General features: G+C 40.0%; 1 protein-coding gene across 7 annotated transcripts in view; it reads right to left on the reverse strand.

Moving 5' to 3' along the window:
* zmp:0000000755 (phosphofurin acidic cluster sorting protein 1) overlaps positions 1 to 14,577 on the reverse strand; it is a 271,437-nt gene that overhangs the window by 193,229 nt on the left and 63,631 nt on the right. Inside the window, exon 1 of one of the 7 annotated variants that reach the window (XM_059982539.1) lies at positions 551 to 679. The exons of the other annotated variants lie outside the window; for them this stretch is intronic. Coding sequence (XP_059838522.1) covers positions 551 to 573 — 23 coding nt within the window. The 5' untranslated portion in view covers positions 574 to 679. Of the gene's footprint in view, positions 1 to 550; positions 680 to 14,577 lie in introns of those variants that run through there. 7 annotated transcript variants of the gene reach the window in all.

Below are 14,577 nucleotides of genomic sequence, written 5' to 3' on the forward strand. Positions count from 1 at the left end.
TGATCCCTATTTAGAAAATAGTCTCTGCCTTTATTCCTTCTACCAAAGTCATGGTCATACACTTCCCTACATTGTTTCACTGGCCATTCTTTTCCCATTCTCCTAACCTGTCCAAATCCTTCCGTAGACTTTGTGCTTCTTCAATCCTTCCACTACCTTTGCATCATCTGCAATCTTGGCCAAAAAGGTATCAGTTCCGTCTTCCAGGTCACTGACATAACATGAAAAGAATCACTCCCAACACCAACCCTTGCAGAACACCACTAGTCACCAGCAGCCAACCAGAAAACTCTGCCTTCTGCCAGTCAATCTTTTGTCCATGCTAGTATGTTCCTTGAGCTCTTATCTTGTTTACTAGCTTGATATTTGACACTTTGTCAAAGGCCTTCTGAAATTAGATGCCGTGTTTTCAATAAGATTACACCACTATTACAGTTTAGATTTGATTGACAGTTAGGAGGCCCCAAGATTATGAAAGGTGCTACTGCATGCCCCTCTCTCTCTCCTGATAGGTATTCACATCTCTAGTTCAGGTCTTATTTACAATTACCTTTTCACTTCGTTCTTTTTCATTCTCTCTGTTGCTGCTGCTTGCTGCTGCTGCTTGCCTCTACTGCCAAGGTATTTAAAGTCTTTCCTTGGCGACTTCAGCCCTCAATCCCACTGCACCATGATCTTTGGCCTTGAATGAAACTAATAAATTAGCACGCAAAAGAAAACTGTTAATGTTACACCAGTTACAGCTGGCAAAGCAGAATCTCAGAGGCTCACCATCTAACAGAGATGCACAAAATGCTGGAAATAAGTAATTCCCTCAAAGTCATAGAGAAATACGGCATGGAAAGAGACTGACCAAAATGCACATTAGATGGACATTTTTCCCTGCTTTCAATTCATATTCATCTGAACCTTCCTTACCATGCACCTGTTAAAACGTCTTTTAAATGTTATTGTACCTGCCTGAACCTGTATAAGATCTTGAGAGGTAGACCTATGTCTAACAGCTCACACAGGTAATGCCTTTTTAACAATTGGAAAGAGAAACCATAAATGTGAGATTATAAAGATAGAGGGGTTTAAGGTTTGAGCTCCAGAGGTCAAGATGGCATAGAGGATTAGACTACGGCAACCTGGCAAAGTGGGAAGAGGAAGCAAGGATGGAGATAATAATTATGCATGGAAATTAGTATGAGATGTTAGTATCAGTCAAAGACAGATATCCACAAACAGTGTTGTGTATTTTATTTGTGTTTATAGAACACATTTTAAAAAGTAAACTTTTTGAATTTTCCTGGCAACTGTACCCTCATTGCTGGAAAATAACCTGTAGCTTTCTTGTTGCACTGAATTGGATTTGGATGATCACAGTAACCTACAACATCATGTGCAATGACCTCAAATAATTTAAGGACCCATGTTTTCAAAAGCAAGTAAGAGAAACTGAAAGTGGTGGTGAGATGTGTTTAGAAGTGTCTACTGAAGAAAGAACACGTGCATTAAACTCATTAGCCATGTCATAGAAATAAGGTGGGTTACTGTATTTGCAAAAGATAGACAACAAAGAAACATTAGACTATTGAATATATATATACAGTATTCACCTTCATCACTCACTGTGTTGCCTATCTTTGTATTCCTTGTATAATTCTCCATAATTTATGTTGTTAATTTATCTTTTTAAAAATATTATGTATCTGATGCTAGGCATGTGCTGTTTCAAGTAAGATTTTCATTGCACATGAGTATACACATACTTATGCATATGACAATAACCTCAACTTTCAGTTAAATTCCTACCACCTTCTGGGAAAACAGTACAATGAGTTGCTTATTGGATTTCTTGGAGATTATCTTATATTGATCACCTCTAGTAAGGGCCATGTGAAAATATTCTCTCAGCATCGACTGTCAAAACCTATATACATGTTTAAAACTTTTATTAGGTCAGCCCTCGGGCTTCTCTTCTCTAGAGATCCAGTTTATCCATCTTTCTCACAGATGTGCACCCCTGTGAACAAACAAATTAGAAACATGTTCCCTGGAGTCTACTTGGGCATTCAGCAGGATCACAGCTGATCTGATTGTGCTTTCCATTCCTATCTGCAGGCATACTTAATAATTCCTAATAGAATTAATGAAAAGACCACACTAACTTGGGCATTCAACCAGTGTGCAAAAGACAAGAAACTGCGCAAATACAAAAAGAAAGAAATAATAATAAAATAAATAAACAATAAATACCGAGAACGCGAAATCGAGTCCTTCAAAGTGAGTCCATGTTTTGTACAAATATCTCAATGATGGGGCAAGTGAAATTGAGTGAAGTTATCCCCTCTGATTAAAGAGCCTAATGGATGAGGGATAGTAACTGTTCCTGAACCTCGCGGTGTGAGTCCTGAGGCTCCTGTACCACGTTCCTGATGGCAGCAGAGAGCATGTCACAGATGGTGGGGTTTCTGATGATGGATGCTGCTTTCTTGCCACAATACCTCAAGTACATGTGCTCAACGGTGGGGAGGATTTTACCTGTGATAAACTGGGCTGTATCCACTACTTTTTGTACGATTTTCTGTTCAAGGGCATTGGTGTTTCCATACCAAACTATGATGTAGCCAATCAATATACTCTCTATAGAAGTTTGTCAAAGTTTTAGATGTCATGCCAAATCTATGCAAACACCTAAGGAGATAAAGGCATTGTTGTGTTCTTCATAATTGCACTTATACGCCAGGCCCAGGACAGGACCTCTGAATAATAACATAAAGGAATTACAAGTTGCTGACCCTCTCCACCTCTGATCCTCCTAGGAGGACTGACTTGTGGACCTCTGGTTTCCTCCTCCTGAAGTCAACAATCAGCTCCTTGGTCTTGCTGATATTTCAGTAAGTGGTTATTGTTCTGGGTCTACTCAACCAGATTTTCAATCCCCCTCCTACATACTGATTCATCACCACCTTTCATTTAACCTGACAGCAAACTTGAATATGACATTGGAAATGTGCTTAGCCTCACAGTCATAAGTGTAAAGCAAATAGAGCTCTGAGAATACTTTATTGATCCCAAAGGAAATTGCAGTAGCATTACAAGTGCACAGACATACAAGTATTAGAAGAGAATTAAGAAAGGAAAAAAATAAGTTACTTTAAACAGTCTAACAGGAGGAGGTCATGATTTCCCTGGCTATAGGTTGACTCACTATACAGCCTAATGGCTGAGGGTAAGAATTACCTCATAGAGCATTCTTTGGAGTAGTGCAGTTGTCTTAGTCTATTACTAAAAGTGCTCCTCTGTTCAGCCAAGGTGGCATGCAGAAGATGCAAAACATTGTCCAGGATTGCCAGGATTTTCTGTTGTTCTACCACAGCCTCTAACGTGTCCAGCTTGACACCTACAAGAGAGCCAACCTTTCTAATCAGTTTTTTGAGCCTGTTGACACCACCCATATTGATGACATTGCCCCAGCACACCACCGCACAGAAGAACGTAATGGCGACAACAGGCTGGAGAACATACGAAAGAGTGGCCTGCATACTCCAAAGGACCTCAGTCTCTTCAGGAAGTAAAGGCGACTCTGGCCCTTGTGCACAACCTCTGATGTACTTTATTGTCTACAGCTTGGCATTCAATACCATAACCCCTCTAAACTATTCAATAAGCTTCAAAGTCTTGGCCTCAATACCTCCATGTACAACTATATCCTCGATTTCTGCACTTGCAGATATCTGTGCACTTGTAATGCTACTGTGACACTGTAATTTTCTTTGGGATCAATAAAATATCTATGATGTATGCATCTTCAACATCTTGGTTTTTGTACTAATTTCATCCCATCATGTTTGAATGTTAAGCCATATCAATTGCTACCTCCCTGACACTCATTAGTAATTAATTCTGTTACCTATTCTATAATGATGCATGATCAGGACTCAAAACATTAATCATCCTGATTCTCCACTGTTGCTGCTTGACCTGCTGAATTCCTCAAGCAGTTTTTTTTTACCAAGTCCATTCTGGTGTTCCTAAGTGAGATCTAACAACTGGAAAGCAAAAAGTATGCAGATTATGGAAAATTGCATTAGAAATTGTATAGAACAATTTCACTCAGAGAGTGGTACAAGTGTGGAATGAGCTGCCAGGGGAAGTGGTAGATGTGGCTTAATTGCGACATTTAAGAAGTTTAGATAAGTACATGGGTGACAGAGGTGTGAAGGGCTATGATCTGGATGCAGATAGATGGGATTAGGCAATAAACTATGCTAGCTAGACTAGATGGGCCAAAGGGCTAGTTTCATCGTTGTCGTGTTCTGTGACTTAATGACTCTATAAACAGAACACGACAAATAAACAGAATATCCAGCACGAGAAGCAGCATCTGTGCGTTGCATAACAGAGTTAACATTTCACACTGATTCCTCTTATTATATATTTCCAGATATCAGGTATCATCCATTAGATCCATACAGCCAAACTGCACATGCACATCTTTATTCAATTTTTCCTATTAGGACCCTCACTTTTTCACAATAATTCCAACAAAATTTTCCAGATTTCCTTCACTCTCTGATGCCAGTTTGCAAAGAGTTTTAAGTTTATAAATCTTCAATCTCTTAACCAGAATGATTCTGAACTACTTCGGCCCTCTCTCCTTGCCACTCATCCACCTTCTTCTCTTTGACATATTCTTGCCTGGTTCCCAGCCAAGTCTCTGTTAAGTGCTTTGAAATTTATGAGTAGTTATGATGCAATTGCTCCAAATTCTTCCGGCGTATTTCCCACACTAAACCCTGCAGTTTAGTGTACAGAGTTTTTTTTTACCCTCTGGCTTATATTGTATGCTACTCCTTTCATTTCCAGTCCTTATTCAAATCACCTCCTTCTTCCATTTCTTTGTTTAAAACTTGTGATAATTTCCATCCTCTACCTACACCGCTTCTGCATGCAATGTATTTGGAATTTGTATTTGTTAATTCCAACCTTCTGAACTTCCTCTTACTGAATGATGTTTACTTGCCTTGGGCCTGTTCTTTCAATCTTCAATGAACTTAGTTTACAAAAAACTTCAATCTCCTTTGTATTTAGTTTATAAAAAATTGAAACACAACATTCTTCCTATTGTTTCCAAATCTCATTAACGGCCTTTCAGAACTAGTGACAACTAACGGAGCAGAAATTCCCTGTATTTCTATTTTCCTCAGTTGAGCACAATGCTGAAAAATAATTGAGCCACTGCAATCTTTGGTGTCCAGCCCTTCAACATGTTGCCACAATGTATCACCTCAGTTCTATCCTTACCTAAACAAGAGGCATCTTGTGAAAAAGAAACAGCATGAATTGTATTTCTGAAGTACTATGGAGACACAACCCTAATGATAACTGTCAACTGTTCACTTCCCTCATAGATGCTACCTGACCTGCTGAGCAACTACTGCATTTTGTGTGTTGCTCCTGTGGTGAACTACATATACCTGTCTGGACACGCAACCCCCCCCCCCCCCCCCGCTGACTGCTCCTGTGGCTCCTCCCACAGACCCCTGTATAAAGGCAATTGGAGGCACTGCTCCCCCCTCAGTCTCCAGGATGTTGTGTGGTGGTCTCTTGCTGCTAATCGTGGTCTCTTGCAGCTAATAAAAGCCTATCGTTCGCCTCCCGTCTCCGAGAGTTATTGATGGTGCATCAGCTCCTTAAGTACTTTCACATGTTCACTTTATCAAAAGGGGCATTACCATTTATAGATCACCTGAAAAGTGTAGGCACTGTTATGATGTAGGGAATTTGACACCAAAATTTCACATGGAGCAATGTTTGGATGGGCTGACAATCAGTTTTCTTTTTGTGATTTTAGTTGAAGGATGAATATTGGCCTGTATATATCGTGAAGTATTTATCTATTCCAATAACACTTTGGGATCTTTTACACTGACAAGATATCATTTCGGGCCTCGTGTACTATTCTTAAAAAACACTGCCTTCTATATTAACATATTAAAAAAATAAGAGCAGGACCAACCCAGTATATCCATTGAGTCTGTTCAGCCAAGCAGTAACATCTAACCTTGGCCTCAGCGCCACTTCTATGTTTGTTCCCCATAACATTAACTCCTGTGTGGCCCAAAAATGTGCCTCAGCTTTGAACTTGTTCAGCCTCCAGATTTCTCTGGGATAAAGAGTTCAAACAATTCACCATAAGTCACAAGGGAAAATTCCTCCTCATCTCTTTCTTAAATGGGTGACAAGTTTAATATCCTCTTAGCATCTACCATGTCAACTCCCTCAGAATTTTGTGTTTATGTAAAACAGTACAGAACCAGGCCCTACAAACAATGATGCCAATCTAATCTCAGTTGTCTACGTGATCCCTATTCCTCTATTCCCTGCCTGTTCATCTATCTAAATGCCTCTTAAGCTTTGCCATCATATCTGCTATCAACACCTTCCCTTGCAGTTCAATCCAAATACACACCAGATTTCTTTAAACTTTTCCTCTCTTACCTTAAACATATTGAGGCTCTGGTTGAGAAACAGAGGTAGGTATACATTGGGTTTAGAAGATCAGAACAAGTGAAATCTGTGATTACAAAAAGATTAGGAATACTCTTAAGAGGGAAATCAGGTGGGCACAGAGAGGTTATGAGATGGATTTGGCTGCTGAGGTTAAGGAGAATCTCAAGAGCCTCTTAGTTATACTAAGATTAAAAGGATGGCAAGGGAGAGAGTAGATTCCCTTAAGAGACCACCAGGCTCACCCATGTCTCATCCCACATGGAATTTTTAATATTTTTCCTCATTGTTTACTGAGGAGAAAATCATAGTAGTTCAAGAGATAAGGGGAAAAAGTGGACATATGGAAAACATTCATATTACTGGGGAGGAGGTATCTGAAGCCTTACGTTAGAAAAATTTTAAGTTCGAACAGTCCAACAGAATAGACAAACAACCAATGTGCAAGAAACAATAAACTGTGCAAATACAAAAAGAAATAATAAATAGGTAAATATCGAGAACATGAGACAAGTGTTAAAAGTAAGTCCATAGGTTGTGGGAACATTATACCTTTTGATTCAAGAGCCTGATGGTTGAGGGATCATAACTGTTTCTGATCCTAATGTTCTGAATCCTGGGGCTCCTCTCTTCCTGAAGCCAGCAGTGAGAAGAGAGCATGATCTGGTGATGGGGGTCCCTGATGATGGATGCTGCTTTCCTGCCTCAACACTCCGTGCAGATGTGCTCAATGGTGGGGAAGGCTTTACCCATGATGGCCTGGGCTGTATCCACTACTTTTTGTGGGATTTTCCATTCAAGGGCATTAGTGTTTCCATACCAGGCTATGACAAAGCTAGTCAATATAATCTCTCCACTGCATATCTATAGAAGTTGGTCAAAGTTTTCAATATTCCAAAATCAAAGTAAATTTATTAACAAAGTACATTATACATCACCATATCCAACCCTGAGATTCACTTACTTGTAGGCACACTCAATAAATCCATAATAAAATAATAACCATAACAGAATCAGTGAAAGACCACACCAACTTGGGCATGCAATTCCTAGAGTCTCACCAAATGCAGTGCATCTTTAATTTTGTGGGAGACAAAAGAAGAAACTGCAGAGAGTCTTGCAAGGATATTTGCTTCATGGTTAGTGACTGGTCAACTATACAAAGACTAGAAGGTGGCAAATCATTCCTTTGTTTAAGAAGAATAGCAAGGACAGGCCAAGGAATTACAGACCAGTCATCCTGACAACAGTAGTGGATGTAACTGGAGGGAATTCTGAGGGATAGAATCTACTAATATTTACATGGACTGTGTTTGATTAGGAGGTGTCACCCAGGCTTTGTGTGTGGAAGTTCATCCACGACAAATCTACTAGAGTTTTTTGAAGAGGCAACCAAAAATGTAGATGAAGGTAGGTTAGTGAATATTGTCTTAGGACTTTAGTAAAGTCTTCAATGATGTCCCACATGATAGGCTGGTCTGGAAGGTTAGCTCCCATGGAATCCAGGAAGAGCTAGTTAGGTGGATTCAAAATTGGCTCGCTGGTAGGAAGCAGAGGATGGTGTTTGAAGGTCATTTCTCAGAATGAAGGCCAGTGACTGCAGCAGTCAGTGTTGAAATCTTGTTATTCATTTACATAAACTCACAAGGCTTAAACAGAAAATTTGCAGCTGACACACAATTAGGAGGTATTGTTGATGGTGAAGACAGTTATCAAAGAGATCTTGATCAGTAAGGAAATTGAGCTGAAGAGTTGCAAATGGACTTCAAAACAGATACATATGAGATGATGCATTTTGGAAAGTCAAACCAGCAAATGAACAACATACAAATGGTAAGGTACTAGTGAGTATAATAGAACAGAGGGATCTAAGAGTACAAGAGCACTGTTCACTGAAAGCAGCATCACAGGTATATAGGGTGACATAAAATGGCATTTAGCATGCTGACCTTCATAAGCTAGAGGGTTGATTAAGAAGTTGGGACATTATATTGCAGTCATCGGTGAGGCAGTTACTTATAATAGTGTGCAAGTTTTGGTCACCCTGCTATAGGAAAGACAAGGAAAAACTGAAAAGAGAGAAGAAAGGATTTACCAGGATGTTGTTAGGACTACAGATCCCGAATTATAGGGAAGGGTTGGTCTTGTATAACTGTTTACAATTATGAGAGGCATAGAAAGGACAGATGCTAACAGTCTTTACCCCCTAATAGGGGAGCTCAGAACTATGGGACAGAGAATTAGACCATATGACACAGGAACAGAATTAGGTCATTCAGCCTATTGAGCCTGCTCCACCATTTGATTATGGTGAGTTTATTCCCCATCCATCCCTATTCTTCTGCCTTCTCCCCATAACATTTGGTACCCTTACTGATCAAGAACCTATCAACCTGGATTTTAAATATACCCAGTGACTGGCTTCTACAGTCATCTATGGCAATGAATTACACAGATTCACCACTCTCTGGCTAAGTGTAAAAGGGGAAAGATTAAAAGCAACCTCAGGTGATTCTTTTTCACACAGAGGATGGTGAGTATATGGAATGAGCTGCCAGAGAAAATGTTTACAGCAGGTAAAATAGTATTTAAAAAGCACAATGGGTACATAGGAGAATGGGCTTAGATGATATGGTCTGATCACAAGAAATTGGGCCTAGCAGGGTGAGCCCCACGGTCAGCATGAACTCACAGACACTTCAGAGAAAACAATGCAAGTTTGTCTATCCTATTCTTATAGCTAATACACTCTAGTCCAGGCAACATCTCCTCTGCACCCTTTCCAATGCCTCCACATTGGTCCCATAGTGTAGCAATCAGAACCACAAATGTGACCTACTCTGTTTCATACAACTGTAACTTTTCTATTCAATACCCCAAACAATGAAATCAAACAAGCCATTCACCTTCATTGCTATGCTATCTTCTTCTGTTGTCCATTTCAGGAAGCTGTAGACTTGGATCTTAAGATCACCCTGAACGTCAATGCTCTTAATGGTTCTGCTATTTACTGTATACTTTCCTCTTACATTTGACCACCTAAAACACATCACTGCAATGGTTACCCATATTAACCTCACCTTTTAATAAATTTTGGTCTGTCACATACAAAGACATCCATATCCTATCACATGTCAACATTTTATAGTGTCACCCTGTTAAATAATAAATGTCTTTCTCATTCTTTCTTTCACAACATACTACAAATCAGGGAAAGCTGGGAGCCAGTCCACCAGTGACTTCTTTTCTTGCTTTCTTCTCTCCACCAAAATGACTTCATATCTAATCATATAAACCAAGATAATTTCTATAATGATTTCCTTCTTTGTTAACAGAGCTACCCCATCTCCTTTCCATTTTGTGTATTTTTTTGAACTATCAGCTGTCTTGGAATATGTGGCTCCTAGCCTTGGCCATCATCCAACCTTGTCTCTATAACAGCCATCAGATCTTACTTATTTATTTCAATTTGTGCCAGCAATTCATCTCGCATTGCAACCACTATGTGCAGACAGGAAGACTCAATTCTGCCTTTTTACCATAGGCCCCTCCCAGAATTCTATTTTTGCAGACTCACTCGTAATTTTGTATTGGTATTGGTTTACTATTCTCACACTTAAAAAGACAAAGTGAAAAGCTTGTCTTGAATACTGTTTATACAGATCAAATTATTAGAGTGCATTGTGCTAGAATAAGGTCAAACAATAACAATACAAAATGAAGTTTAAAAGCCACCAAAAAGTGCATTGCAGGCTAAAGATTAAGGTAGATTATGAGGCTGGGGTCACCCCCATTGTACAAGAGGTCCATGAATCTGTCCTTGAGTGTGGTAGTATGTCCTTTCAGCTTTTGTATCTCCTGCCTGATGGAGGAGAGGAAAAGGAAGAATGTCTGGGATCTTTGATTATGATGCCTGCTTTACTAAGGCAAAAAGAAATATAATCAGAGTCCATGGAGGGGAGCTTGGTTCCTGTGACGTGCTGAGTTATGTCCACAACTCTCTGCAGCTTCTTGCAGCCACGTGCAGAGCAATTGCCATGGCATCTATTATGCATCCAGACAGAATGATTTCTAAGGTGCATTAATAAAAATTGGAAGAGCCAATGGGGACATGTTGAATTCCTTTAGCCTCTTATGGAAGTAGAGGCATTGATGAGCTGTGGTTAGACCAGGATAGGCTACTGGTGATGTTCACACCTAGGAACTTGAAGCTCTCAACCTCTACATTGTTGATGTTGACAGAAGCATGTGCTCACCTGACTCAGAAAGGTTTTCATCATGATAACTTGTCACTAAGCTTTCTATCTCTTTTCTGTACTCCAACTCCTCATTATTTGCAATGAATGAAATGCTCCATCCCTTGCTGTCATACTCCGCTTTTTGAGCACTTCAGCTATGCTGAACATCAACCACCTATTTTTACACAAATCCATTTTTTTCTCCACAAGTGCCCATCAACTACTCCCTGAACTCTACTCTTCACTTGTAAACCAGTGGGAGTTTACACTGGCTAAATAAACCACCAACTTCAGGACATGGAAAGAAACTGGAGCATCTGAAGGGAACCCAAGAATTGAAGATCAGAACTAAATGTGGATCTCTGCTGCTCTGAACCAGTGGCTCTACAAGCTACACCAGTGTGCAGCCCCATTTTTTGCTGTTCTGTATTATTACCTTTCTCTTTAACTTTCTAAATTAACCCTCCTTTGAACTCTCTTGCCTTAATAATTAGTTTATAGGTTGTATTATTTGATTTTTCTGATTTGAATCTCAGCCTAATTCAGATCAAGCCTTCCTACTGTGAGCACACCTTCATAGCTGTCCTCTGGGAAAGGGGCACTGCCTCGCCTACTTATCCAAAGCTTCAGAGCTACACACTGGTGCACTCTCCATATTTGCTACCCAAGCATTTCAGCATTCTTACAGAAATGTCACTCTACCACTGAAACACTGTCTCTCTCTGCTGCTCCTTCGACATTGTCAGTGTCTATCAATATTGCCCCACTGAAGAGACTACATCAGTATTGTCCCTTGACAGCAGAAGCCTCCCTCAGCACTCCCATCACAGCTCTACTGATGGTTTCAATTCCAACTGGCGTTTGAATGTTCTCCCTGTAACTACAGGCTTTTCCCCAGCTACTCATGTTTCTTCCACATCCCAAATTCATATTGATTAATGAACTGTCCCAAGAGTGTAAATGAGTGGTAGAAACTGGCACAAATTAGATGAAACGCAGGTTGAATAAAATGAAGTAACTGTAAGCAAGTCCTTAATGAGTGTGGCAGACTCCCTTCTATATGATCCTTTGATTCCGGTTGTGCAGAACTTCCTCCTTCCTTCAATTCAGGATTCCCTCAGTACTGCTCATCACTGATGTGGTAACAAATACACCCCTCTGGATGAATAATCCATACTTGTAGATGCTAGTCCAGTAATTTAATCACAGTGCTAATGTAACCCTAATGCTTCACTTGGAGTTTTTAAACTAAATTTTTTGTGCTGAAGACTCTGGGGTGGAGACTTTCCAAACCACGAATGAAGTGCTATTACTGTGAACTAAATGAGTATTCTACAAATAATCTCTTCTTTGGAATGTCAGCCTTGTGTGTCATTATACTAAAAGTACTGTGACAAAAACTAAAGATAATCATTTGAGTGTATAATTATGAAACTGACTGATGTTCAGAAGGTGAAGGCAGTAACAACTTCACATTGTGACAACCTGAATTTTTTTAAGATCACTGTAACTATGGGGATAAACATTACTAAAGTAAATACATCCAATATTGCCACAGCAAAGCAACAAAGAAATACTATGGCCAAGCTTTGGAAAAGTTATTGTTTCCACAACAACTGAAAGTAGAAATACATACTTGTTTGGCAAAGCTCTTTCTACTTTCAAGGTTGAGTAACAGGTCGCACCATACCAGTTCAGGCTTGAAATTGGGAATATTTAACTCATGTCTCAGTAACTCATGTGTACTTCTGTGATTAAGTCATCCATCAATGTGAAAATGCAGCACACTAAAGTACTATTTCCTGCTTTTCATTAGAACCTAAAAGAAAGGAGCCCAGATTTTGGCATCAACACCACTTCTGGCCTGCTCCTCAGGGACCAAAAATAGATCTCAATCTTGAAGAAGAGAAAATCTGCAAATGCTGGGAATCCAAGAAACACACACAAAATGCTGGAGGAACTCAACAGGCCAGGCAGCATCTATGGAAAAGAGTATTGTCAACATTTCAGGCCAAAACCCTTCCGTAGGTCCTGCTGAAGGGTTTCAGCCTTAAACATCGACAATACACTTTTCCATAGATGCTGCCTGGCCTGAGTTCCTCCAGCATTTTGTGTGTGTTGCTTATCTCAATCTTGAATATATTCAATGATTCAGTCTCCACAGCTTACTCTAGAATTCTAAAGATTCACAAGGTTCTGGAAGACGAGCTTTCTCCTTGGCTGTCGTAAGTGGGTGACTTTTACTCTGATGTTATCCCATTCACATTCAGGATCAACAGTATCCCTGGCAAAAGTCAGCATTTACTGCCCTCGAGAAGATGGCGGTGGTGCGCCTTCTTGAACCACTATAGTCTTTCTGGTATTTCCATTGCACCTTTAGTGATAGGATCCAGGATTTCCACCCATTGACAATGAAGACCTAGTCAGGATGATATGCAACTTGGAAGAAAACATGGTGTTCCTCTCCACTTGCTGCCCTAGTTTTTCTTAGTAGATTTAGGAGGAATTATCAGCGTAATCTGGAGAATTAACTCCATTGCATTTTATAGATGGTTACACTGTAACGCCCATGTGCTAGTGGTAAAGGGGATGAACCCCTAACATGTTTGCTAGGCTGCCTCTGAGAGGATGCTTTGTTCTGAATGGTGTCAAACCTTCTGCTCTGTAAGATTCATGGAGTAATAGAAAAGTACAGTACAGCACAGAAGTCCTTCTGCCCATCTAGTATGCGCCAAACCACTAAAATTGGCTACTCCCATCAACCTGCTCTCCAATACCCGTTCCATCCATGTACATATCCGTAGAACCATAGAACATTATTACAGCACAGAAACAGGCCTTTTGGCCCTTCTTGGCTGTGCTGAACCATTTTTCTGCCTAGTTCCACTCACGCTCACGGGAAAGGCTTTGGGAGTAAACCCCGAGGAAAAATCCAGAGTTGGAGTCCCAAAGGCGGCTGACTGCTATATCCAGCATGGCACGGTCAACCTCTCCTAAATGTCAAAATTGAGTTTGCATGCATCACTTGCACTGGCAGCTTGCTCCACATTCTCACAACCCTCATGTTCCTGTTAAACGTTTCATCTTTCCTTAACCCATGACCTCCAGTTGTAGTCCCACCCAGCCTCAGTGGGAAAAAAAACCTGCTTGCATTAACCTTATCGACTGTATACCTCTCATAATTTTGTATACCTCCTATCAAATCTCCCCTCATAGTGATGTTGATGTCAAGCAGGCTAGTGAAAACCATGCCTTGGGATGTCAGATGGTGAATCACTCAGCCTCTCACCTGCTCTTATATCAATGTAATTTGGTCCAGTTGAGCTTCTGGTTAATGTGACTCCCAGAATACTAATGATATTCTTTGCATCATAAAGTACAAAGTATAAATGTTCGCTGACAATTCTTTTCACAACTCCTCAATGAATAAAAGCAGTGCATGCTGAATGCAGCAAGACTAAGATAATATTCAGGCATGGGTTGATATGTGGCAAATTATATACATGCCACAAACAGCTGAGGCAAGGACCATCCCCAGCAAGAGAGGGCCTAATCTCTTATCTTTGACATTTCATTACCTTAGTAAGGACTTGACAATATTAATGCCATCGAATGTCGGCATGCTGGAAATGATTATTGCCTAGCACTTTTGAGCCACAACAGGTCATGTTAAATTCATTAAATTCCCATTTTGTTACACTTTCTTATCAGATACACATTGACATAATCATGAAGAAGGCATGCCAACAGCTTTACTTTGTTAAGAGTTTGAAGAAATTCAGTTTGTAACTAAAGATTCTTATAAATTTCTATAGATGTATGGTGGAGAGCATTTTGACTG

This window comes from Hypanus sabinus, chromosome 10, assembly GCF_030144855.1.
Source record: "Hypanus sabinus isolate sHypSab1 chromosome 10, sHypSab1.hap1, whole genome shotgun sequence".
NCBI classification, from domain to species: Eukaryota; Metazoa; Chordata; class Chondrichthyes; order Myliobatiformes; family Dasyatidae; genus Hypanus; species Hypanus sabinus.